Below are 26857 nucleotides of genomic sequence, written 5' to 3' on the forward strand. Positions count from 1 at the left end.
ACTGGCTGAAAAGTGTTAATGTAAGAACTGAGTGTGAATGACAAGAAAGACATGATCCCAATGTCTTGTTAGGCCTGGCTTGGATGTGTTGGTGACCCAGGAGAAAAACCTTGTGTTTTGGGGAGTGAGAGCGGTTTACTTACTGTATTATGGCTCTTAGAGAAGCTCTGGCTTTTGAAAAACAGAAGCTACAGCATGGATCTGGTTTTCCTAGGTGAAGTGTCTGCCACTTGCAAAAGAAGCAGGATTGCAAGGCTTAACTTCCAGCTCGCTGCCTCCCACTCCCCCCAGCCGGCTCAGCGCGTGTTCCTGCCCTCTTTCGCAAACTCTCGGAGTCTAACGCATAGCATGGCTGTCATAACCAGGGATCTGCAAATTCTGCCTCAGCTTAGTGTTGGACTTCGGCCGTTTTTTCTATGTTGATTTCGATTGAGAAATGGAAAATAAGCGATGAGCCTGCTGCAAAACACTGTCTTTTAGAAAGGACTTCAGTGCGGTTGTGTAAGGATTTCTATAGGAGCAGAATACACTTTTACGGTTATTTTGTAAGCAGTGCTATGGCTTAGCTTCATCTGAAGGGTTCAGGTTGAAGTGCTCCTGTCTTTTCCTCTGTCTGAAGCTTGTCTAGCCCGGAAGGATGTATTTAAGATTTACACTAGAGGGTGTAGTAGTTTAGCTAGCAACCAGGCAACCATCTTCTTGAAAGCAGGTTCTCGAGCCAACATAAGTTGCTCCCTGTCAGTGAAACTGCCTGTCTTATTTTAAAGTAGCCTTATAACAGTGCATTTGGGCATATTTGACCTATTTAATCATGTCACTCGATAAACAAGCTTTAAAAGCATTTTTTTTTTTGCCAAAGCAGGGTGGGTATCTACACCAAGAGCTACAGTGCAGATCTGTGTTTTCTGGGATAGTGCCTAGAAAAAAGTACAACATCTAAAGAACCAGCCTGCTAAGCATATTGATTCAAGACTGTTGTTGACTTTGATGTTTGAGGATCACCATAGGACTGGCAGTAACCCCAAAACTCTTCGTAGATCTTCCGTAGCCTTGAAAGTAGCTTTTGAAAACTGAGGAGTGGAGCTGGCCTTGCCAGGTCGTGGTGGGAGGAGGCTGTGGGCATGTGCCAGGCAGAGCAGAGAGGAAGTGGAAAGAGGTATTAGTGGGGTGTAGCGCTGTTCCCCTTTTCTTTGTCCTCACCGTTCCAGACATCCTGAGGAGCGTAGTGTTCAGATGTTCGTAATAGATGATCCTTATTTTTCATACAGTCCTCTTATGGTCCTAACCACTGGGAGACAGTGGTGGAGAGGCCTCCATGCTGGTTAGGGGATCAGCAGCAGCAGGAGTCTGAGTTTTCCCCCGTCTGCTGCTGTTTGTGTGTGGCAAGCGTTCCCTTCTCTTCCTCTCTGAAAGCGGCTCAGTAAATAAAAACTTGCCGGGTGAGGAGGGAACCAGCGTGATGCGTCCGGTCTGTAGGGCACATCTGAACTGAGCTCTGAAATGTATGATACTTCATGTGGGGAAATCTATTCCGGTGTCTTTACTGCCAGTATTTGCCTGCGTGGTAAAAGTGTGGCTACCTGGAGGCTTGCGGAAATTCAGTGATGGCTGAAAGGTGAGGAAGGTGCTGGGGCAGTAGCGTGCACCGATGTGGTATTTCCATGGTGCTGTTAGCGGGCTGAGAAATGGGATGTGAGCCTGTGCAGGACTGGGAATCTGGAGATTGCAAATTCTAATCCTGACTTGGCTGAAGTGCTTTTTCCATCTACAAAATGACTAAAACCCACCTGCTTCAGAGCAGGATGAAAAGATTATTGAATGCGTGTGAAGTGCTTTGAAAGTGTGCTGTGTAAGTAGGAGGGAAGAACTGCCTTCAATCCTAAAAGCGTCTCTTCAAGAGCTGTGGAGGAGAAAAATAGGTCTCTCTTTAAAGTCTAGGTCCTGAGTATACTGAAGGAGATAAAAGAAGTGTAATACATGTCTTCATAAATATCTTAAGGAAACCAGCTCTTTGGTTTGCTGGGTTTGATAGTAGCTGTCAGGAGATGCTTAAGAGGTGGATGTTTTTTGAACCCAGAGCAGAAAGCTGTGTCCAGGTTTGGAGGCCTGAGTTCCTCTTTGTCTGCTCTAATCCTGGTGTTAGCGTGAGATGGAAAGAGCGAGGCTTTCAGCATGCTGCCTTCAAATACTTTATTCTAGAGCGGTGCGTACTGACAGTTGCTCGGCAGTTTTCCGGTATGGTCCAAAGCTTGTGGAGCGGTTTTCTTGCTGTGTGGATTTTGTATTTGGATGGGCAAGGCTTTGCAGGTTAGATCTAGATTGCATCTTTCAAAGGTGACTGGATGGGTTCGTGTGGTACTGTCCAGCAACGGAGTTTTTCACCTCTGTGTGATTTATGCTGCCCAGCCCACAAGTCAGCCACTGGAACACTGTTTGGCTCCTGTTTGCCCAGGTCAGGTGCGGAGAAATCCTTGGGCTTGTCTCCGCAGCTTTAACTCTGTTGATCCTGTCACTGATGCAAAAAGGCAGTTCACCTCTCCCTTCTTCAAAGTCTTCAGCTGAAAAGCAACCATGTGGGGTGGCTGTGACTTGTATGTAGAACGCTGTGCAAAAAGATGCTTGGTAAAACCTAAAGTGCCTCTTTAAAGGTTAAAACCCAACTTTAATCATCCTCAGCCCATGCGTCACCGTAGGATCGAGGCCGTTGTCTTCTTCACCAGTCAGGTTCCTCATACAGCTGAGGGCTGCGCATTAAACTCAGCCGTGTTTGGTGGGAGCAGCCTCTCTGTGCCGTCTGGGATTGCCTTTGTATTCCTTACATTGCAGTGCAGGTTCACGCCATGTGTAGAAAGGATGAAAAAAGGTCTTTAACAGATGCGTTTTCCTTCCTGTAGTTGATGTTGTGCAAGATTGGCTCTTGTAGGAAAGCGCTTTTATTACCGTATTTGCTACGGGGAAATTGAATGAGCAGAAATGGAAACTTGTGAACTGCCTTTGGTATTTCTTCACCGAGAAAGGAAATCGGGTGGTTCAGTGTTGGGTGCTCTAGTCCATGAACTGCGTGGGGAGGGGGCATTGCTAAGACTGCTTTTTTTTCCCCACCTTTGTGTTTAGAACAGTAATTACCAAAATGTTGCTGGTGGATATTTTTTTAACTGAGTTTTGAAATGAAGAGTAGAAAACGCACTTCACGGTAAGGTCAGGACAAGTCTTTTCATGTAAATCAATGTCATGGCTTTCCAGCCGTTAGGGATCTCTTGTCATTTAACTGAATTGTCAGTTATGGCAGGTTTCCTGTGGGTGGGCAGGTGCAGCTGCTTTATGTGTTGGGATTTCAGTGTGGGCTGTCAGGGCACTTCCGATTTTTGGTCTTTCTGCAAGTGGTAGTGTGGCTGTGGGGACACTCGGCCCTGAGCTTGCATGCGGCTCTTCCTTGCTCCAGTTACAGATATGTGAAAAGCAGGAGGTGGGAGCAAATCTTCTCCGTCAAGCCGGAAGGATTTTGAAGGCTAAAGGTGCAGCAACCTGCCTGGGTCCTGGAGGCACTAGCCTTGTGCTGGTGTTTGCGAGCTCGCTGGGCTCCTCTCCGCCCGCCAATGGAGCCCTTTGTCTGCTCTTAATGAATTTCTCTCTCCAGTGTGGAATATCTTACCTGACATTTAATCACTTCCTCTGATTTTTTTTTTTTTTTTTCCTCTAGTCGAACGCTGCAGTGCTGCGTTAGTGCTGAAGAAGTGGAAAGCACAATTCACTAGTCCAGAGTTTCCCAAACCACTTTCCCCTGGCTGGGCGAGGCAGGTCGGAGGCGCCGGGGCGGCGTGTTGGCTCACGTAATACCGGAGAGGCAGCAGCGCTGGGCTGCAGGCAGGCACGCACCAACAGGCAGGGCCTGTTGTCTTCTCCCTGCCCTGCCTGCAGCCTCCTTCCCCACTGGGACTGAGTGAGGGCTGTGGGACTGGAGAAGTGGGGTGGTGTTGGGCTCCGTCTGGGGAGTGTGCTTCTGGGGGGTCCTGGTGGGATGAGGGGATCGCTTAGTACAGCCCTGGGATTGAGTGCTCCCTCAGTCAGTTTGCAGACGACACCAAGTTGGGCGGGAGTGTTGATCTGCTCGAGGGTCGGAAGGCTCTGCAGAGGGATCTGGACAGGCTGGATCGATGGGCCAAGGCCAATTGTATGAGGTTCAACAAGGCCAAGTGCCGGGTCCTGCACTTGGGTCACAACAACCCCATGTAACGCTCCAGGCTTGGGGACGAGTGGCTGGAAAGCTGCCGGGCAGAAAAGGACCTGGGGGTGTTGGTTGACAGCCGGCTGAATATGAGCCAGCAGTGTGCCCAGGTGGCCAAGAAGGCCAACGGCATCCTGGCCTGTATCAGAAATGGTGTGGCCAGCAGGAGCAGGGAGGTGATCGTGCCTCTGTACTCGGCTCTGGTGAGGCCGCACCTCGAATGCTTGTTCAGTTTTGGGCCCCTCACTCCAAGAAGGACATTGAGGTGCTGGAGCGTGTCCAGAGAAGGGCGACGAAGCTGGTGAGGGGTCTGGAGCACAAGTCTGATGAGGAGCAGCTGAGGGAGCTGGGGTTGTTCAGTCTGGAGAAGAGGAGGCTGAGGGGAGACCTCATCGCTCTCTACAACTACCTGAAAGGGGGTTGTGGTGAGGTGGGTGTTGGTCTCTTCTCCCAAGTGATAAGTGATAGAACGAGAGGAAATGGCCTCAAGTTGCGCCAGGGGAGGTTCGGGCTGGATATTAGGAAAAATTTCTTTCCTGAGAGAGTGGTGAAGCACTGGAAGAGGCTGCCCAGGGAGGTGGTGGAGTCACCATCACTGGAGGTGTTCAAGGAACGTGTGGACGTGGCACTGTGGGACATGGTTTAATGGGCATGGTGGTATTGGTTGATGGTTGGACTTGATGATCTTACAGGTCTTTTCCAACCGTAGTGATTCTGTGATTGCCGTTTGGGAAACAGCTGTGCTTGCCAACTGGTGTTGCTCAAATCAAGTAAAAAGCAACGTGTACAGCTGGGGAGTGGGGAAAGTACAATATCAGAAAATTCCCCAAGATGATCATAGTAGTGCTGGGAAAGAAGACGACAGTCAAAAAGCCCCTGCAGACACTTGAATAAAACCCAGTCCAACTTGGGAGTAAATGAGGGTGAAGGCGGGACTTTCGGTTGGTAAGTCCTGCCCTAATTATCTCCGCAACCCAGAAAGTGCTGTGTCAGCACATGGTCAGCGGTGTTGTGCCATAAGCCTTTGCCGGAGTGTCTTAGAAGTACCAAGCAGATATTAAAAGCCTCAAGTACAGCATGAACAAATATCTGCAATATTTATTAACCGCGGGGAGCTCAGGTAATTCTTTGAAGTTTTTGACTTGCTGTGGAGTGAACTTGTGTTTTTGTGTGGGTTGCAGTACGTGAAGAAGCAGCTGCGAGAGAAGTGTCTTCTCCAGAGAGGCTTTCACGTGTTAGCCATTCATTTAACGTGAGACTTTAGTCCTCAGGGTTGCGTCTGTGTCTGAAATATACGGGCTATGCAAAAAAACCTCAGCTCTGCTTTGGAGGGTTTAGTTGCACAAGGATTTTCATTTCCCTGTGAGATACAGCCTTTTTATTAAAGAGAGGATCTGTGCTGAGAACCGGGGAGTGTGTTGGGTTTGCTGGTTAAGAGTCTGCGGAGCTGCAGGTGTCCGAGTCGTAAAGGAGCTGCAAAGTATTAATTCCAGCTTTTGAGTTAACTAAAGCTGGACAGGTTTTAAAACCAGTTAAAGTTTTGGTTTTAGTCGTTCATAAGTCACAGCTGAAGTTTTTAAATGTAGTATAGCTTGAAAGGTGCTTTTCTTTAGTTTTTAACTTTGTTTTTCGAAGTGTCCAGTTGTGACTGTATTGAAATACTGTTGGTTTTTTTGTTCTTTTCTTAAATGGAAATTCTTCACCCGAAATAGTTAAAGAAATAAGACAGGTGTTGAGAAGATAACTTATCTTAAGCAAGCCAGAGAAAGGCTGGAAAGTTAAGGGACTGGTGGGTGAGGAGCAGTGTTTGTGACCATGCTGGTGAAAGTAAGTTTTCAAGGTGGTGTTGAATAGAGAGAAAAGAAGACACTAGAATTCTTGAAGTATTTCTTTTTTTTCTTCTGCTTCTTTGGAGAGAAGACTTGCTCTACTAACTAAGTTTTGGAGTAGATCCTTAGTTTTACCTAGCACTTATACAGGAGATGTGGAAATGTTTTCTGGTCTGTCTTTTTCTTGGAAACAGAAAGAGTAAGTCTCTGTTAATTTTTTTTTTTCCCCCCAAACAGAATTTCAACTTTTCTTGTATATTGAGGAATAACTTTAAAGCTAAAATGAGAGAGGGAATGGAAAGATCTCCAAAGAATCCAAACATTGAATATCCAGATTAATGTATCATCGATTTTGAAACGGTGAGACACCTTCTAGCCTGTGTGATGACAGGCTGTGGGGTCGGGGCAGCAGCCTGGGGAGCAATCATGATATTTGGGGTGCCAACCTTTGTTTCTGCCCCTCTCCTAGCAAATACACCAGTTATGTTTCCCACGTTCTTTCCTAGGTTATGGGAGAAATGTACCAATGGTGTGATTTCCTTTTAGGAAAACATTACATTTATCACAGATCTTGACACGCCTCTGATGCTCTTTGCCTACCACTGTTGTTTTAGCACCAGAGCGGGTGGGACTGTAAATCACTGTGGTGATAGAGGAATGTAAATGATGGCTTTTGCATGGGCCAGACTGTCTTGTTCTGGCTTTTGCATCCTCGGATTTAACTAGTGTTGCTGTGTGAAGCAGTGGCGGTCCCAGCTGTCCTCCAGGACTGTCTGTGAGGCTGTCAAGAGGGTGAAGCTACCATATTTAGGAGGCTTGAGGACCTTTTAGATGCCTCTTCTGCTGTGCCAGAGGCAAAACTGCACAAAATTGTGTTTTCTTGAATAAAACTAGGTGTGTACTGCTTCCCTGGATCTTGCTGTCTGAGCTGCTTTGAGGGCTGTGCCCTAACATCTTCCTGTCAAAGTGAGTTTCCTACCCGAGTGAGTCGTTCCCTGGTGACGCTGCCTGCTTGGGAGTGACATGGCCCACGTTGGAGCTGCTCCCTTGCTGGATGAAGCCCCTCAGGCAGGTCCGTGTCTCCTCTCCGGCCACAGCATGTCAGCAGTCTCGGGTGGCTGAGCTGAGAAAGTGGCTTTTGGCTTCTATGAGGATGATGTCTGGCTGCTCTTGTCCCTTGGTGTGATCCACCCCTCCTTATGCTGGTTGTGACACCCTCCGGTGAATCCCCTGGTCAACCAATTCAACCCACCGAGAGACGGTCCTTCCATAGCACTGAGCACTTACGTTGGCTGACAACATCTGGTGAAGCCATACCCTGACCTTAAGCAGGCTTTGTCACAGCAGATTTAAAAATATCCCAGTGTGATGGATGACTGTTCAAACTTTTTTTCAGCCTTGCTAATATAAGACTTTCTTTTCTCATATCTGCTTCCTTTTTTCCACTAAAGAAATGACCATGTTGGTTCACGATGTGCTTTGACGCTGTAGCATCAAATACCTCTTGGGGAGTAACAAATGCAGGGAGCGGGGTGCGTAGGGAGAGGCCAGTTTGGACTAGACTGGCTGTAAGACCTCTCAGACCTTGCTTCCCTGATGTTTTTGGACCAGTACAAGGTTATCTATGCTTTTAATACTTAATTTTGATAATTAGATTTAGTATTTAAAAAGAGAAAGAAGAAGGAAAAAAAAATCATTAGGGCTAGGGTTATATTTAAAGTGGAAGAAACATTTCTCCTAGCTCCTCTTACCTGCCCTCCTAACCCATTTACTCTGGATAATTATTTGAAATGTACTGTTTTAAATTTTAGTGTTAATTATTTCCAAGTGGTTGGATATTATTGTTAAATTAATTGTTGGAAATTTGCTTTGGGTACTCGCAAAGGAGGTCTGTGCCAAAACCTGCCATTTCTTTTGCGCTGTTTAATTCTGAAAGGTAGCAAAACTCAGCCTGCTGGTAAAGCCTTTTTGAAACATTTTGTTCTTGAGAAGCCACTGTCTCTTCTGTGAAGCATTAAATGAAAAGCTTAAAATAATTTTCCAATGGTGATAATTTTTCTGTAATCGCAAAGGTTGTCCATTTGCTAAGTACTGGCACTGTAAACACAGGCAAGCTGTTAAGCTAACAGAGCTGTTCTGATGACGTTAAAATAAAAATGCCTTTTTTTTTTTTCTCCAAAGAGGTCTCCCAACAGCTTTCACCTTCCCCATCTCCCGATGAATGCACCTTTTGTTGCCAGCTCCAGGTGACCCAGGAAAACGGGTGACTTCGGCGGCGGCAGGTCTTGAAAATGTTCGCTGTCTTTTGGCCTGTGCTGGTCCCTCTGCAGTTTGGCCAGCACACCCTTCTGCTTTGAGATCCAAATTGCTGTAAATGTGAAAGTTTCTAATTGTTGTCTCCCTTTAGTTTAGCAGCAGTTGTTGCTGCTTAGCAACTCTGTTGTATCTGAAAGTAAGGTAGTTGTCATCCGTGTCCCACGTGTGCAAGAGCTTGACTCCTCTTTCAAAACCTGCAGGTTTACAACAGCCAGTACTCGTCATACGTTCGGGCTTTTCTGTATTTAAAGCATCTGAAGTATGTGTTCTGGTAGGGTGCTTGAAAAAAAAGACATCTTTTTCTCCAGAATGATTCACTGTAAAATAAGTTTTAACATCAAACAGGTGACCTTGTACTCGCATTATTCATTTAATGTCAGCCTTTGTTTACTGCCTTTGCCTGTTGCACAAACTAGAAGGACCAGTGGACAGCAAGGAGTCGCTAGCTTGTAGAAGCTCTGTAATAAAACAGCTCCACCTCAGAGCTGAGGCCTCGTTTCCCAGAACCAGGAAAAAAACAATCAACCTTGTTTTTTTGGAAGAATCTTCGTTTACACTTCTGTATAATCTGTGCTGAAATGGCTGATTTAAATGGAGTTCATTTTGGTATATTCTAAAGTAGTTGTAGGTTAAATAAAATGTTCGCTGAGGTCTTATGTAAATTATTAATATCTTGTTTTGTATAGTGTTGATGTTAACTTCACCTTTTTGTGTCTCAGAAGGACTATTTCATATGTCTGAGGTACATTAGTTTATTAAAATAGTTTTGTATTTTAAAGAGTGTCCCGATAGCAGTTTTGTTCACAATCCTATAAGGAGTTGTCATCTCAAGTCTCATTATCTCGTGATTCTCAAAGGACAGTGTAGACTCTCAATTTTACATCCATCCATCCAGAGTTATTTCACTATGTGGTGCCTCTCACTTACTCGTTTTGCTTCAGCAGAAATACTGCAGGCATCTTGTATATCAGAATAGCAAAACCGGTGTAGTTTATCTTGTAGTAATCTTTCTTTACACCATGGGTATTCATGTTAGTATTTGAAACGGAGAGGAATAAATGCAAAAGCTGAAGACAACTCCTTTGAATCTTGTATCCAGGTTGTAAGAAGGGGGGTGTGGGTGTTCCTGGGTGCCTGCCTGTGTGGCACTGGGCTCAGTCGTCCCAGAGATCCTTTCCTTCCCTAGGTTCCTAGAGGTGTAATTTGGCATCTGAAAAGGTGGCCTGATTTCAGACAGCGTATTTAATTTCTCTGACTTTGGGGACTTGTGTGTATATGGTCTCCATATGTATATGTGCGTGTCTGTGTATATATATACATATATTAAAAAAAAAAAAAAATCCCCTTCTGCTTGTGTTACCGCTACATTATCTGCAAATGCATCATGGCCAAAGGTGACGGTCCTGATTAGTATCGTGGAGCCCACTTACACAAGTGTCTTTCATGGAAAAGGTAGCCTTTGATCAGCGGCGCTTGGGTAATCCATCAGACCTCCTACACACCCACAAAAGAACTCTTTCATGATGATATCTCAAAGCCTGCTGGCATTCTTGGAGATTATAATGTATTTTTACATCTGGTCATTCCATTGAAAGAAAATGTGCAAATTAATTTTATACTGTAGATGAACAGCAGAGAATCAACGCTAGATCTGTGCTTAGGTTGTCTTCTACTTTCTTTGTATCCTGATATATTTAAAATAGTTTGCTGTTCTGCGTGCACAAGATGTCTTTTGTGTAGTTTGGGTTGTTTTTTTTTGTCGTGGTAGCGGGTTTTTTTTTTTATTATTTTGGCAAGTCTTTAGATCTGTGTTCTCGTCTCTGTTTATAGGCCACCTGATACTTATCTCTGCACAAATTACCAGGCTTTCAGCTGTTCCCTTAATGCTTGTGCTAAATTTTAGGTCTCCATCTTGAGTTAGAGGGTAATAGCTGGCTCCTCCAGACTTCACTGCACTGGTCTTCTCTACCACTATGGAGTTGATGTTTTGCAAAAAGTGGTGAGAAATGAGGTGACAGGTATGGACAGCTCTCTGTTCTTTATCAGCTGTTAGGCTAATATTTATACCTAATTGTTTTGAAAATCTGTTTACATATACTAGCCTTGATGATGATGCTGTTTGTGTCTGGGTTTGTTCCTGTTTTTTCCTTGTTACCTACGTTTCGTCATGGTTTTTTTCTTCTAACTAGGCTCTGGATCTCAGTCTGTCCGGTGTACACCATCCGCTGAGATGCTCTGGTTTGACATCTTCGCCCTGTCTCTCTCCCCCAGGGTTCGAGCTGTGCTGGGCATCGTAATGGGGAAGAGCAGACACTAGTTTTGGAAATGCTCTTTGTGTCTTGGTTGTAAGGCACTTTACAATAAGTGGAGGGGGAGCTAGGTATAGAAATATATCACCTTGTTCCTTTTTCCCCACATTTCTGGTCCTGAGCACAGCTCAGACTGTCCTTTGGAAAATGGTGACATCATACTGCGATTTCCCAGAGTCCCTGCTCAATCAGGAGCTAATTGGTTTGGAAGAAACTTTGCAAACCCAAGGGGGTAAAAAGTGTTTTATGAAACCACTGCCTTTATTTTAACCCAGTCTCTATTATTCTGCTTCCTTGGAGGCTAGTTCTGCCAACTGCTAGACAGGTTCTTTTCTTATTACCGAAGGGAGCTGTATATTCATGGATCCTCTCAGAAAAAAAAAAAAAAATCCAAGAAAAAACTCAGTAAATTCTCTCATCCCTCTTAGACCTGAGAGGGTTTTTTTTTCCCTATCTTTTATCTCTCTGCTTATTGTTTGTTCTTCTACATATTCAAGTTGGAAAGCCAGTTTTACTGCTATCCTTCTAGCAAAGAACAAAAAGTTCCTCTGGAACAGCAGCATCCAGAGACACTATGATTAAACAAGAATTGAAAACTGTTCAAAGTTAAAAAGCAACCATTAACTTACCTGTAGCTTCTGTTAGCTTGCTAAATGCAATCATCTTTATCGCTGGCTTCCTCCATTACTGGTCTAATTTTTCAAGGTGAAGTTATTTTCCTGCCTGTTCTTTGGCAAGCAGGGTGCCTGTCACTCCGCACACGTGCGTGAATGACGTCCTTTTCCCTTCCTTTTCACCAGGAGTTGGAAAGGTAGGTGGGAGAATTTGGGATACCATGGCAGAAAGTAGAGAGCGTTTATGCTTGCGGCAGCTGCTTCCGTATCCTTTTCAAGGTTAATGTTACAAAACGAGCTTTAACAGACTCTCCAGTTGTAAGTTGTCCCTTGGACAGGTTGCTTTGGCATTTCCATGTAGTTCCGTAGGGTGGACCATCACTCACCAAAAGCTCTCCCGTAGAGTTGTGGTTGGAAGAGCCGTGCAGCGTGGTCAAAGCATAACTTCTAGTAGTCCTAGAAATGCCTGTGTAGGAGAGGCCACCGAAGGGACTGGTCTGAAAAGACAAATGTCAGAAAAGAGAAATGTTCTGGGTGTTTGGTGTTCCTGTCTTGGTGGTTGTTCTGTGCGGTTGAGTTGTGTTGCCTTGGTACCTGTAGTTTTTTCTTACTAGCAGCACTCAGTTTGTCAGTCCAAATAAGACTGGTTTTCCTGCAGCTGCCATGAGAAATACTGAGCTTTGAGGAATATTGGAGGCTTTCAGTGGGCTTTGAGCATTGGCATTGATAAGTGAGAACCTAATCCACAGTTTTCATACTGGAATCCTCTTTCCTCTCTTGGTCGCTTCGTTGAATTAAGCAGATACTTCTGCACATACTCAGCTCCTGTTGGTCCTAATACAATGATTATTCTTTTGTGCCTCAAAGAATATTTAATTTATAGAACTTTTCCATGAGTAATAAAAGCACTTTATTAATAGATCTTTAGTCCTTATTGATGCAGGAGTAGTTTGTAAAATCTAGTATAGCCACACACCTGCCGCTGGCCAGAGAACATCACTGGTGGCTTTTGGTATCAAACGTTTATTCTGTGGTGACAAGAGCATGGCTTTTGGTAGTGTCTTTCAGTATTAGGTTTTGATGAGAGCAGACCTTAAAAAGACCTTTTTTAAAATTTTATTCCAAAGAAAATTTTACCTAAATTGCTGGCAGTAAATTATTTTTTTTCTTTCTCTTTTACAGAGCGAGGCTATGATCCCTACAATCCAGAGCTTCCGAGGCCCTCACTGGAGGCGGAGGATGGCGCCCTGGCTGACATTACAGATGTGACACCCGGTATTCTGGAGCTGGAGCTGGTCAACAAGGCCATTGAGGCAGTCAAAAATGAAGTTGAGAGAGAGCAGAAAAAGTATGAGGAGCTGTTAGAAACGACAAAGGAGTTCAGTGCTTCAGAGGCCTCCTCGCTCATTTCAAGTACGCCTGTGTCAGCTGCTGGGACACAAAATGATTCATTTACCTCCTTAGAGTATAATCCAGGTAGCTACAACTTTAATAATAACTCGGACTACAACCCTACTCCTCTCGCTGCTGCTAGCCGGTCAAATAAATACACTTTGGATACTTCCCGCTCTAAAGGTAGCTCACTGGAATATGTTCCCAAGGCTGTAGTACAGAATAAAAAATACAGTAGCACTGTCACTAACAATAAATATGTGATTGATGACTCTAAGCCTTCTACAGACTTGGAATATGACCCACTTTCAAATTACTCAGCCAGGCTTTTGAGCAAAGCCACAACAAAGGAGCCAAAGGGGTCTAAAAGGGGTAGGGTGTCTAGTTATGAGGAGTCTTACTCTCCTTCGCGAAAGAAGCTCTGTGAAGTACCCGACGACTATGAAGTGTATGCCAGGTTCTCTTCCTCTGAAGATGAGGCTGATGTGGAATATAAGCCAACTTCTGTTAGTTCACAGTCAAAAGCTGGTTCTGAAAGTGAGTCAAACGATGGGTTATCCAACAAAGAGCAGAGCACCAAACTGGATGACTTTGCTTCCCAGGATAGCAAAGAGGCAGCAGCGCAATATGGCATGGAAGACCTTCCAAGTTCACAGAAAAATCTTGCCAAAAACTTACCAGACAAGAATGCAAAAGCAGCGAAATTGTGTTCTGGTAAGAATGACCAGGAAATTGAAAATAAAAACAAAGACTCAAAAGACAAAACAAAAAGGAAGAAATCAGAAGTTAGTAAAACACCTGGCCTCAGTGAGGTTGGTAAGAAGGAGAAAAGTAAAAATACCGAAAAAGACAAATTGCTCAAGAAAGAAGAAAAGTTAAAAACCAAGAATGAAGAGAAAAACTGCAAAGATAAAAGTGTCAAAGTGAAAACCGATGGGAGTTTAAAGAAACCCGAAAAACACAAGTCAGAAAAAGTGGATGGGCTTAAGAAAGAAAAGTCCAAGTCCGCCAGCAGTAGTTCAGGGAAAAGCAAGAGTGAGGGTGTCATCAAAGGCTCTAGCACAGAGAAGCTGGGGAGCAGCAAGAAAGACTCCAGGTTGAAAACAGCTGATGTGAAAAATGGTAAGGAAACCTCTGTTCGTAAAAACAAAGAGAAAGGGACCAAGACTCCAGCACTGGAGCGAAAGAAAGAAAAGGTCAGTTCTACAGAAAAAGGAGATCCAAAGAAGGGCCGGAAGCAGCGGAGTTTGAGTCATGTTGACCTGTTTGGCGATGAGAGTGGAGATGATGATGACAAAGGCCGGCCATTGCCATCCACGTTGCTTGATGTGAGCTCGGACTCGGATGGTGATGGCTGTGGTTCAGACTCTGAGAGTGAAAATGAAGGGACAAAGAAAGTGAAGCGCTCTAAATTGTCAAAGTCGTCGTCGTCTTCCTCAACATCTGATGACATTGATTATTCCATCCTTGAGAAAGACTTGGACTTTGAGTCAGATCCAATGGAAGAGTGTCTCAGGATTTTTAATGAATCTACAGATGTGAAAACTGAAGACAAGGGAAGGCTGGGGAAACAGGTAATGCTGGCTTGGGTTGGTTGGTTCTCTCACCTCTGAATGCAAAAGGATTCTGGTTTAGTTTAGTGGTGTTGCTTATTTCAAGTAGCTGAAGAGGGCTACGGAGGGAGACTCCATATGTTGGAAGAATCTCATCCTTGTCATGACTGAGTGCTTTGAAGAGTTTGCACCTGAATTTCCCTGCTGGATTGAAAGCTGCTGTAAAATGTAAGGATTCAATTACCTTTTGTGTGGAAGGCCTTTAGCTTTCAGGGTTATCAGTTACTTCTGTCTCCATCTGGCCTAAGAACCATGGTGGCCTGGATGGCTGGAGAAGATGCTTCAGAGAGTATTGTTGTGGGTGTTTCAAAGCTAATCCAAGTTTGCTAATCTGGGTGATGCCTTCTTCTCGTAGCATAGTTTAAGGAACGTAGTGGCGGGTAGAACCACGACAGTGTGTTGGTGCAAGTAAGTCGATGTAGTTGGCACTGGACGCTTCGGAGACTCCCCAAATTAGTGTTTCCTATTCTAAATGCATGCTGTAGATATTTCATGAGGATCTCTGGATGCCTTGTAGGTGGCGCAAATAAGAAATGGAGGGTAAAATTTCTTCAAAACATGCAAGGGGTTTCAGAATAAGGAGGTAAAAAGACAGCATTTACATAAAAAGGCTTCTGCCAGTGACTGTGAGGTGGTCCCCAGAGGATGCAAGACCCTCCTTTTCCAAAATTAAAACGGAACGGAGCAAGTGTAAAAGGCTAGCCAGCAGCTGCTGGCAGTGATCCTCTAGCAGCATCTGAGGCAGAGAAGTAGGAGCAGACAAAACTCATCCTTTATCTTCTGACATCTGAGTTCGACTGGGCAGCAAGAGCAAACTCTCGATCCTGGGAGCGGCTGCCTGTGCATGGGCAGGATTGTTTGACTTGCAGTCAAACCCAGCACGCCCAGGTTTTCTGGTTGGGATGTTTTTGTGTGCGTACAGAGCAGGTGCTCTGGGAATTGGATTGGAAAGAGCTTGGGGAAAAAAAAAAAGTGACAAATTTGGCAACATTGAGAAAACACCCCAAACTTGTATCTAGCGTTATCCATCTGACATGTGTGACTGCAGTGTGGAGGTATCGGGGTCGCTGAGTCAGCTGTATTACCTGGGAGGCTTAATGAGGCAAGGCGACAAAATCGGGTGCCCTCTGTGTGCTGGGGGAGAGAGGGGGTCCCAAAGGACGAGTGTGTCTATCCAAGGAATTTACTGAGTGGCTTCAGCTGCAGCTATCCTGCATTCAAAAGATAACGGAGGTACTGGGACTCCATCAGGGCTTCCAGTGTGTTCCAGTTTAGACCCCTTCAAACACATCAAGGCTCCCTTTGGGATTATTGATCCGAGGGAGGGGCAGGGCGAGTGCAGCAGGAACCGTGCGACTGCATGGTGGAAAGGCGATTTCTCCTGGTATGATTGATTTGTTGACTTGTATTCTAAAAACGGCATCAGAAATTGGTGCTGGTTTTCAGGCTTTTGTTAGTTGGCTGGGTGAAGTGGCCATGAACAGAATTCTTCCATTCATGACCATCTGTATGTGGATGACAAAGTGAGGCAGGATCTGCAGCATGGGGAGGAGAGCTCATCTTTTGAAAAGAATAGCTGGACTATTAAAGCTTTTTGCTGAACTCTCTGTTGCAATAATGTCCCTGATCAGTTTGGAGAGAAGTCTCTGTTGCTGACAAGTAAAGACCGTTTTTACACTCATATGAAATGCCTTGGTAGAAGAAACTACATAAAGCAGTTCAGTGTAATGATTTTCTTCTGAACTATTAAGCATTACTTGATTTTGCTTGTTTAAAATTCAGCTGCTCTTTCTTTAGTGTTTAGTATAATTCCCAGCTAGGAAAGAGCACTTTCTTTTTGGCTCTGTTTTTCCAAATTGCCCAGTTTAAGCGAAAATAGTTTAAGGGCAGACAATCTATAGTGGGAAATACTAATCCGTTTAGAGCTTTCCAAACATGGGGTGATTCAAAACAGGCTGAATTCAGAAAGTGCTGAACCAGGGGCTGCCACTCACTGCAAACAGTTAATTCTGGCATGGAGTGGCAATGTTCAGCTGCCAGCAGCCACGTGTGTTTCCTTTGCACGTGCTTTACCTTATATCCCTGCACTGAAATTTAATTTCCCCCTGTTTTGGAAAGGGAGAAACAAGCATTGCAGCAGAAGGGTCCTTCTTTGAGAGATGGGTGTTTGTAAGTAGGTACCTGCTTCCCCGCTGCGTTTCTGGCGGGTAGGATTGGTCACGGGGAATTTTTTTGTTTATGGAATAATTTTGTAGATGGAGCCCGTGTCGTTTGGTCTTAGTAATGTGCTAGTCCGGAGGGAAGGTACATGTGGGCAGTGCGGTACTTTTCCACTGGGAAGGATCGCTTTGTGAAAGAGTTTATTAGGGATGTAACTGAATTAACAGACTTACCAAGTTCCTAGAGAGCAAAGTGATTCAGTGTGAAGTGCTCATCTGGAATGCCCTTGTGGTAATGAACAGAAGCTTAGCCTAAGCGGAGTCTGAGCTCGTCCCCAAATCCAGCCTTCAGCTCTGTCACGAAGAGATTGTCAGGCTCATCTCTGCTCAGAGCTTTACCAGGGGTTGTGTTGGAAAACTGAAAGCAAGATTGACTGCAGAGCAGCTAGAGTTTTGAAAAATAAACTTGTGAAGTGTGTTTTGTATAAATGAACAGCCGAGTCAAATTCAAAGAAGAGTTTAAAGTGGTTTCCCCCCGCTCCCCAGGAGCAAGGCTGAGATCTTAGCTCAGAAGTAGCTTTAGCTGGAGAGGTGCTGTTACTTCCTCCTGGGTTTCTGGCCATACAGGTGTGTGACCTGGGGATTTGTCACCACAGCCTTTCTGCAGATATGGCTGTGGATAAAACTGCAGAGAAATGTTTCCCAAAATGTGGAGCGGGGGCACTGTGGTTTAGTGTCGAGCAGGTTTTCAGAACCTGCTCTGGCAGCACGTTATACAAGGGCAGAAATGAGTCAGCTCTCAAGTTCTCACAAAAAAACCCCCAGAACCCCCTGGATTTTAAGAATGCCGCGAAAGGTGAGGTGTGTGAGCAGCTGGCAGGAGAATGGTGTTCAAGGCTTTTGTGCTAGGTAGGGGCTGTCCTGAATCATGCCATGCACAGCTCGTGGAGCGACTGCTTGTGTGGGAACTGTAATGCTGCTGCTGTTCGTTGCCTTCATTAGTGGCTCTTGGGTTCAAAACAAGGTTTGTTTTAGTAGTTCAGCAGCTGACCACATGTTGTTCTCACCTGCCACCTGCAAGGACTTTCTATTAACCCAAAAGGAGACTTTTCAGATGCCCTCATTGAGAGGGATCTTCAAGTCTGTTCAATTTTGGAAGCTTGTTCTTTTGTTTTCCAGGTATCCAAAGAGGAAGGAAATGAAGAAAAGACAGAAGATAATTTAACTACCTTGTTTCCTGGCCAAAAAAGAAGGATCTCTCATCTTGTCAAACAAGGAAATGTAAGTGCAGCTTTTAGAAGCAAAAGTTTAGATTCTTTAAAGTGAGGATTTTCTGTCCTGTTACGACACTGGAAAATGATGCAGTCCCAGGTTCAGGCAGTAGTGTATGAGTTATTTGTGCTGGAATCCATCTGCGTCAGTTTTCTTTCCTCCCCTTTCTGATTTCTGAAAAACGTGGTTAGGCATCTGTTACAAATGGCAGCAAAATAACAAACTTTCATAAAACCAGGGGTAAGCTGTGGAAGAGTAAATGGATTCTGCACCTTGTAACTCATTGGGATAGATTGAGATGTTCATTTTTCTGCAGTAATAGCTTCATTCGATCACTTAGATAAAAATTAGCTGGACACAAGGTCAGTCTGTGTTTGAAGGTACTTTTCTTTGTCTTGTGGACCTAAAAGATAGCTGTAGGAATTTTGTCAGATGTTTAAAACCATTACCTTATATCTGTTCTGAATCAGCCAAGATATCAACAGTATCCTGTTTGATATTCTTCTTTCACAATTGTGGAAATACTTTCAATACAGAGGAGAAGAATTAAAAAAAAAAGGCAAGGAAGGCATTCTGATTTTTTTATTTCTTTCTCACTGGGATTTTAATTCATGTTTTCTCTGAGGGTTTAATGTGTTTCCCTCCAGGTGCTGAGCACAGATTAGTCAGTTTTATGTTCCAGCAGGATAAGAGTGGAGACTTAAGCACTGATTTGAGCTGGGTAGTCCAAATTAATTGTTCTTCCTTACCTCTCTGCCTAGAAAAGGTTTCTTTGCTTTTAATAATTTGAAGCCCTGAGGTCAATACAATGCGTTTTATTTAACTACATATCTTCAGCCAGTTCATGTGTTTTGATAAGGGCCCTTTCTTCCAAAGTGAAGAGATAAGAGACTGAAACAAATGGGTTGGAAATTCATTAACTCAAACATTTATTGTAAATAGGTGCCTTTTAGACATGTACAAATCTTTAAATACATTTTCTTAATGTGACAGCTGATCCCAAAATGCTTTCCAAAGATGTGAGCCCCAGCGCAGCCATTGCATGGGCAAACAGAGCCGATCTGGTGTGGTCAGCAGCAGCTGCTGTGAGCACGCACCAGGACGTGCATTCCCTGACGTATCTCAGCTTGGCACGGCTGCCAAGTCTGTTCAGGAGGTGCCGTAAGACCTGAACTGCTGCTTTTACGCGCAGAGTTGAGGCTCCTGCTTTGCCTTCTCCCTCTGCGTCGAATATTTGCTCAGTCTTGCTTGTGATTTATAGCTCAAGGACTGAGCAAACAGAAGGGGAGGGAGCTGAGTTCTAGTTTAGTTGCCGTGGGAAATGGTGGGCTAAAGGAATTGAAGGTGAGGCAGAAAATGAGTGTCCTGTCCTGCTCGGAAGTCTGTAATTATAATTTAATGGCTGACTGCACTCAGTTTGGTATCCAGAAGCTGGTGTCAGCATCAGAGACCAGGAATGCAGGAGGTACCAGCTTGCCCCCAATTTGCGGTCTCAGAAACGCCATGTATACACATGGGCTGTGCAAGCGCACCCTTCTCTGAAGAAATTTCAGGAGGGAAGGCCTGTTTCTCAGATTTCAAAGGTTATTAGGTAGCGTGGAGAAGTTTGTACTACTGCTGCATCTCTTGTACTTCTGCTGCTAGAAAACTTCTTTCTTTGCTGACATAATTTCTGGCACCTTTCCTGCAACCTAAATTTGGACATCAAAGAAAATGCATGTGTAACTTGTTTGTGCTAGTAACGGCTGAAGCAGTGAAATGCCTCCAGAAATAGGCAGGGGGAGAGCCTATTTAAAATTCAGAGCTTGGTTTATGTAATGCTCTAATCCCATATATACATATATGTGAGACTTTTAAGTAGTTATAGGAACTAGAGACCTGAAAAAAGGCTGCTGGGAGGTGGGGAGCTCCTGTAATGCAAGGGTAGATGGCACTGGTTCTTCAGCACGGGAAAGACAGAGAGGGAGCGAGCTGTAAAACTCAGCGTTGTGTAGCAAAGGGGAATGGAGAATAGTTGGTCACTCTTTCATTGCAATATAAACTGAAGAAGCATGCAGTAGGCAGCACGGAGCTAGATTTGTTTTCTAGTGCAAGACTGTAGAGCTGAGAGTATTGACGGAGTCCAGAAGTGTGTTAGGCACAGTGATGAGGAACGTCATGCCATTAAACAAGCAGTTCAAATACCACCTACCAATTTAGGAACATGCCAGAGTGCTGGGAGGCCTTGCCTGAGGGTAAATCATTAATGTCGTGTTTTTCAGTGGGTGACTAAATATTTTGTTCTGGAGGACGGTTGGGATCATCTCCTCTCAAAAACCTGTGTTTGCTAACAGAGAGGGATTGAGGAAAAGAGACCTTTCTTGGGTGAATGGAAGCCAGAGAGCGGGGATTGAGCAGGCAAGCATGCTGGCTCTAAAACTTTTTGTCTGTGCAGGCAGAGGTCCCAAGCAAGCCCGTAATCCGGCCGTACCGTCCCCCCACCGCTCAGGAGGTCTGTTACCAGAGGATCCAACTGGCTCAGCAGCAGGCGGCACAGCTGGCTGTGGCCGTTCAAAAGGCCTCTCTTTCTTTGCCAGGAGAAAAGAAGAGGATTGCTCACGTGCCAAACGTAGCCCTTTCTGCAGCAGCCAAACAAAGTAAGTCAGCAGCGTTATTTGTGATCTCTGTCCTCTCCTCCCCGCTGTTAAAAGACACTGCCTTCTGTTTAAACTTCTCCTGAGCAGATGTGAAACTATCAGGAGATGTGTAGCATTGGCCATGACTTGAATCGTTGCTGATAGTGACCAGTGGAAGGTATTTCCCCTGAGAAATTCCATCCTATTCTGAAAAGCGACAGACTAGATGTACAGTCCCCTTCCCCTGTCTGTCACCCAGCCTCCCTCACTTCAGCCTGTTCTTTTTCTGTTTCTTCCTTGGAGCATGTTTGCTCCTCGTTTGCTCTTCCATTCAAGCCTTCAGAGGTGGCGCAAACAGGAGGGAAGTGCTAATTAAAGCTCATTGGTATCCCTTTGTAGTTGGAAGGACTCAGAGCTGACGTGATGGGCAGTTAGTGCATTGTAGCTGACAGAGTTACCTCTTTAAACTCTGCTGACTCAGTTACCCCAAAACAAACAGAAATGAGGCACGTTTCCTGGCAGAAGGTTCCTTCATCCTTGCCTGGAAGGTGATAAAATTACCCAATTTGTATCCCTTTGGAGGCTTCCATTCGAAAAAAATCACAGCTTGCAGCATGGGCCTTTTATAGTAAGTTCATTCTGGCAACTTGAAGCCCAGTGGTAGGATTTCTACCTAAATGTGTTTTCTGTTTCTTGCAGGCCTTGTGAGTAGTAAAACGACCGGTGCTGGCAGGAGTGTCACACCTTCCAATGACTCTGAAGCACCCACCCTTTCTCTGAAGGCTTGCACCTTAGCTGGGATGACTTCAAAGACCACCAGCACCATCGTGCAGAAAAGGATAGCACATGTTCCCTCCTTACAGGTAAGAGAAATTTGAAATCTTTCTGATCACTCCCCATTGAGGGTAGTATGTTTAACCATGCTGCTCTGAACTTAGCACTCTCTGAAGAGCGGTGTTTTGATTAGGTTGATTAAATGGGTTTGTTTCTTCCTGTGGTTTTCCTCGATAGCATTGTATAAAAAATTAAACACTTGAGGGGTAGGAGCTTAAAAAGACAGAAATACTTAAGTGCTGCTCTGATCTCTTTGAATATTGATCGCTTATCTTCAGTTTGAGTCTTCTGTTGTGCTGTCTGGCTAGGTGTGTAGCTGTTTGTGTCAGGGACTTGCAGCCTCTCGTGTTCAAAAGGCATGGCTGGATTAATGCCCTTCCCTGGCTTTGTGGGCCATACTGAGGAAGGTGGTTATGAATAATGTCCCACAGTGACCTATATAGCTAAAATGTGATCATTTAAACTTCATGCTGCTGTTAATATTTGGGGAGAAAACTCTTCCCCTGCCCCCCCCGCCCCGGGATACCTGCCCGTCCTTTGGGTATTTTTGCTATGAGTTCCTTAGCAAAGAAGTCCCTCCTTTCCCCATGAGCACTCGGGAACATGTTACTCGCTAAGACAATTCAGAATAGAGTTCCTCACGTAGCAGCGTGTGGATGGCATAAGAAGCTGTTTGCTGGAGTGGATGGCACAGAATGTGGTGAGTGCCAGGACTTGATTAAAGATATCTTTATTGATGATATCTTGTGTCAAGATATGTCATAACATACTCTGATTACTTCTGTAGGAGTGAAAAGTCATTTTCTTCCTTCCCCACACAAAAAGCCACCACGGTAACATATAACTAGAAGCTGATTAAAAAGAAAAGAAACAACTGAAAGGAGAAAATATTTACTGGTGTTATAGGGGTGCTTAAGGGGGTTAGAGAAATTATGTATTAAGTTAATTACATTATATAAAATTATATATAATTTATATAATATGTATAAATTATATATAATATATAATTGTATAAAATTATATATTAAATTTTATATCATATATATTAAATAATATATAGTAGAGTTTGAGAAAATACATATATGTAATGAAAAGGACCAAATCCCCTTGAACAGAGCATCAAGGTGGAAGTCTCGTGAGGAAAATGAGCACTCTTCCCATTGAGATAGGACCAGTTGCTCCCCTTTGAATGTGCTCATATCTTCTGTAGAGCTCTTGTTATTACAGATTGCAGCGGATGGTTTGGTTTATGGCTATCTCTTGGGTGGGATGGAAAAAGACTGACAAAACAATTGGGTGCTTTAGAGGTGAATATACGGTTTCATCTCCAAAAAAGAGGCAAATTGTGTTGATTTGGCAGATTAACTAGTGTTAAACGGAAAACTGTAGGTCGTAACTTGGTCCAACATGCAGTTTTTATGCATGAAGAAGATGTCATTCAATTTAAGGGGTATATCCTTTAAGGAGCATCATGATTGGCATTAAAAAAGGAAGAAAAAAAACCCCAATGTAGTAAAGTTACAGGAATCCCACAGAAAGTGTGATGATTTAGCTGGCTGCCAGCCTGGCAGGAGTGTGCCTCCCATTCTCTCTTCACAGCCAGAGTACTGAAAAGAAAACCACATCTGTTGTGCACATAACTGGTGTCATGTGTTCACATCTCCAGGTCCAAGCATGGTGCATGGTACTGTGCTAATCTTATATCTCTTAATGTAAATGTCATCATTTTTGTGATCTGGAATGCTTGTGTGTGTAAATGTAGTGTTGCGACTAATGCCACTGGGAGTCCTTGGCTGCGGGATGAGTTGCATAATGAAACATGGTTGGTTTTTGAAGTAGTTCAAATACTGAAGGTGGCACAAAAGCTTCAAGTGGTGTTTTTAGTACCAAAAATGATAGATGTTATATTTAGCTTTGGGCAGATTTTCAGAAAGGAAGTCATACCACTATTAATAACATAGCAGGAAATGCGAGAGTCTCAGAGCAACATACTTCTTAAACCCTGAATAGCCTCTTTCTCTCTCTCTCTGTCTCATCTCTAGAGTGCCAGCTTACAGAGGCCTGTTATTCCCACAGAATTTGGTGCTAAAGTCCCAACAAACATTCGTCAAAGATATCTCAATCTCTTCATTGATGAGTGCCTGAAATTCTGCTCCTCCTCCCAGGAAGCATTTGACAAGGTCTGTACTGATGCTTGCTTCTTATGAATAAAGTCTGCAGCCGAGACTAACATCCTCTGCCTTGGCTAAGACCTTCTAAAATTGCAGCAAACCCAGAAAACTCTCCTATCCACATGCAATTCTGTAGAGGAGACTGGCATTAAGTAATACTAGACTGAACAACAGAAAGTGTAATTCCAGTGGGGCTTTCCAGTAGGAAATCCCATCTTTCCCTTCATTCAGAAAGCATGCACGATCATTTTAATAACCCTAGAAGAGGGACGTAGGGGAATGTGCATTATGGTCAAGCTGGACAAAAAGGCCTTTTGCTCTGGTACGGCAGCAAACACCTTCTGGAATCTAAGTGTTCAGTAGAGGTAAGTGTTTGAGATGGATGTAACTGGTGAAACTTGCTGCTTATGAACTGGGAGGCTTTTAAGGAGCCTTGTAGCAGCAGGGAATAATATAGTAGGATTTCCAAAAGCAGAGTTGAGAAAGTAATGCGTTTTATTGGAAAACTTTGGCCATTAATGTTAGTTGAGTAAATATGGAGCATTGTGTGGTGTGTTTTGTAACCAAAGCAGCTGCCACGAGGCTTTTTTTTGTGGGATTTCACCTTCGCAGCTCCCTAGTGGGAATGTTTCTGTTGCATCCAAGGAGTGACCATTTGGCAAACTTCCTTTTCTTGCCAGTTAAGATCTTGCACTGCCACTGAAGTGGGGAAAACAGCTTTTCCCAGGCAGTTCCAGAACGGCTTTATTAATCTGTCAGGGAAGGTTTCACACGAAAATGCTTCTTCCAGCGCTTTGTTTAAAATACAATCTTTTTTTTTTTTTTTCCCTCTTACTTGTCTAAGCAGGCCCCAGAACCAGTATATATATGTGCCATGTTCAACTTCATTACTAGATTCCTTGACAGGCAATTTTTTTTTGCTATCATACTGGGATTCTGTATTTTAAGAGCCAAACATTTATTTTTTTCCAAAAACAATAATGGAAAGAAAGTATGTAGTAATGAATTGCATTGTTTGCAGGCTCTGTCAGAAGAGAAGGTGGCTTATGAACGTAGCACCAGTCGCAACATCTACCTGAATGTGGCAGTGAACACCTTAAAGAAGCTCCGAAGCCTAGTGCCCAATTCCCCGTCCAGTACGAACAGTACGTACCACGTTTGTGGTTTAATAATCGGAGCCCTGCTTGGATTAGAAGCCACGGAGAGGAACTTGTTGAAAAGACAGACCCATTTCTCAGAAGCATTATGCTGAAAGGCAAACAACTCCAGTTAGCTTTTTATAGTCTGGCAAGCTTTAATGGGCCTTCAAGAGGCAAGTCCTGCAATGCTTTGTTGGCTGTCTGAACCTAAATGGAGATAATGCCACATGGATTTTTTTTTAGCACAAGTTCTTTAAAATGAAAAGCCCCGCTAATGGAGTAACTTTCACATGATGCCTTCAAAGTGATAGACTCGTCCATCACCGCAGAAATCTGTTACACACATTAAGCTTCAAGAGAGAAACGAAGAGGGTTAAGACATTTCATTATTGGCTCTCGAGAGGGTACATTAAACAATCAATTTGTGCTGTTCTTGTGAATTTTTTTTTCCTGGTCTCTTCCCTTTTCTCCCCTCTGTCTTCATTACCTTCATGGCCATTAGTCAGAGCGGCTGAACTTGGGAGGCTGGCCTTTAGGAGAGGGCTGCCAGTTAATGATTAGTAAAAAGCACCTATCTGCCATTATCGGATGTGCTGAGCATATTCTAGAGCTCTGAAGCTCCTTTCTAAAAGAAGTTGAAAGATTCAGCGTGGGAGTCTGGGCTGCAGGGACCTAACAACAAAGCTGTGGGTGGGTGATCCCACCATGCAGCACATGACTGGGTCGAGTTGCTTTTGTGCTTGGTCCTCTCTTGCTTTTGGTCAGTAGGAGGGCTTGCTATGCAGAGTAAGCGGGTAGAGCTACCAGAGTTTCCAGGGGAACTGTAAAAATGTCCTTGCTGCCTTTAAAAAAAAGTTGCTGTGGGCTGACAGTGCAAGCAGAAAGCTCCCATAGTGCTGGAATGAAAATGCTAGGCCACCGCCTTGCACGTGCCAGTTTCTGGAGCAGAGCAAGAATTCAAGAGGATAAATGCAGTCCTCCTTTTGCTGATGTGCAGTGCCCCAAACTCTAGGACTAAAATCACTTACTCTTACTCAGCTGGGTACCTGATCTCTGTCCTGTTTTGCTTCTTCCCTCTTCTCGCTGCAGAGACAAGTAACAAGAAAGTGGTGTCCCATGAAGCTGTGCTGGGAGGGAAGCTTGCTGCTAAGACAAGCTTTACTCTAAACCGGTCAGGGAGCTTGAGAGCAGAGGATTTAACAGGTAAGACCCTGCTCCTGCGAGGCTGTAACCTGTAAATTATAGCTGGAAGTATAATACTGTGACTGGGGAGAGCAGGATCTTGCTGATGCATGAAGTGCTGTGATATATCTGCAGGCCAGTGTTATGAGTTATCACCTAACTGCAGTACAGCGCTGCAGAGTCGCTCAGTGAACGGTATGCCACTCTGATCACCGCCTTCCTTACTTCCCCGCTTTGGGCTGTGAGTTCACTGATGTAGTCCGCGTGGCTTTGATGTAGCATCAGTATCTGTTCAGAGCCACCTCTTGTGTTTTGGGTATTACTGACTTTTGGGCTTATATTTCTGTCTGGATTTTACTTTAGCTTTCTTGCCCTGAAGCAGTACTTTACAATGTGCCTGTCAGATGGAAAGGCAAACTTACAAATATCTCCATCTGCTCTGCAGGGCTCATTTTCACATTTATGAATGTCATAGTAAGGTCATATCGTAGCCAAAGGATTGTGCCACAAGCATTATTCATGTTGGCTCAAATAGGTTATGGGTATTTTGGTTGCCAAGAGATGTAGGTAAATTGTTGAGGAGATCAGAGAAGAGACAGGGAGGCCACAGAGCAGAAAGAATTGACATGGAGAAAGCTTAAAAGGGCCTGTATAGCTCAGCTAAGCAACATCAAAGGGTACACAGCAATACTGGAAGGGTTTAAAGTAGCAGCGAAAGAAGAGATATTGAGCAGAGTGCAAGAAGTTATAATTATTCTGTGAAATGAAATGAGCAGCCTCAAATCAACAGCAGGAAGAAAGCTTCTGATAGTCAATGTTTTAGCTAGCTGTGGGTGGCCTTTGAGGGGTATTCTTTGGGCCGTGTTACAAATTATCAGTTAAAGCATTTAAAACATTAAAATGGGAGAAGTCTCACATTGGTAACAAAAAGGCCTGAAGATGGGCCCTTTGGAGGAATTCTGTTTCAGCTGTGTTTTCCAGCTGAATGTTGGTTGTTGAAGAGGTTAACAATGAGCTTGTGCACCAATTTTGAAAAATACTGCCCTGGCACCTATTTCCCTGTCAATCCTGAACAAAGGCAGTGGAAGCAAGTTCAAAATAGTGCAAGTCCCTGCCAGGAGGCTTGATAAAGCAAAAAACAGTAAGAGAAACAGCCCCTACTTAAGTGATCTGGCTTCAGCATTGTC

At 44.1% G+C, this 26857-nt stretch overlaps 1 protein-coding gene across 1 annotated transcript in view; it reads left to right on the top strand.

The window, feature by feature from the left end:
* The window catches only part of REXO1 (RNA exonuclease 1 homolog), a 40971-nt gene that overhangs the window by 1537 nt on the left and 12577 nt on the right, over window positions 1-26857 (top strand). The window contains exons 2-8 of the mRNA XM_059831866.1: window positions 12476-14259; window positions 17637-17738; window positions 20164-20365; window positions 21044-21207; window positions 23221-23358; window positions 24371-24494; window positions 25578-25691. Coding sequence (XP_059687849.1) covers window positions 12476-14259; window positions 17637-17738; window positions 20164-20365; window positions 21044-21207; window positions 23221-23358; window positions 24371-24494; window positions 25578-25691 — 2628 coding nt within the window. The remainder of the gene's footprint in view (window positions 1-12475; window positions 14260-17636; window positions 17739-20163; window positions 20366-21043; window positions 21208-23220; window positions 23359-24370; window positions 24495-25577; window positions 25692-26857) is intronic.

This window comes from Gavia stellata, chromosome 32 (genome assembly GCF_030936135.1).
Source record: "Gavia stellata isolate bGavSte3 chromosome 32, bGavSte3.hap2, whole genome shotgun sequence".
Classification (NCBI taxonomy): Eukaryota; Metazoa; Chordata; class Aves; order Gaviiformes; family Gaviidae; genus Gavia; species Gavia stellata.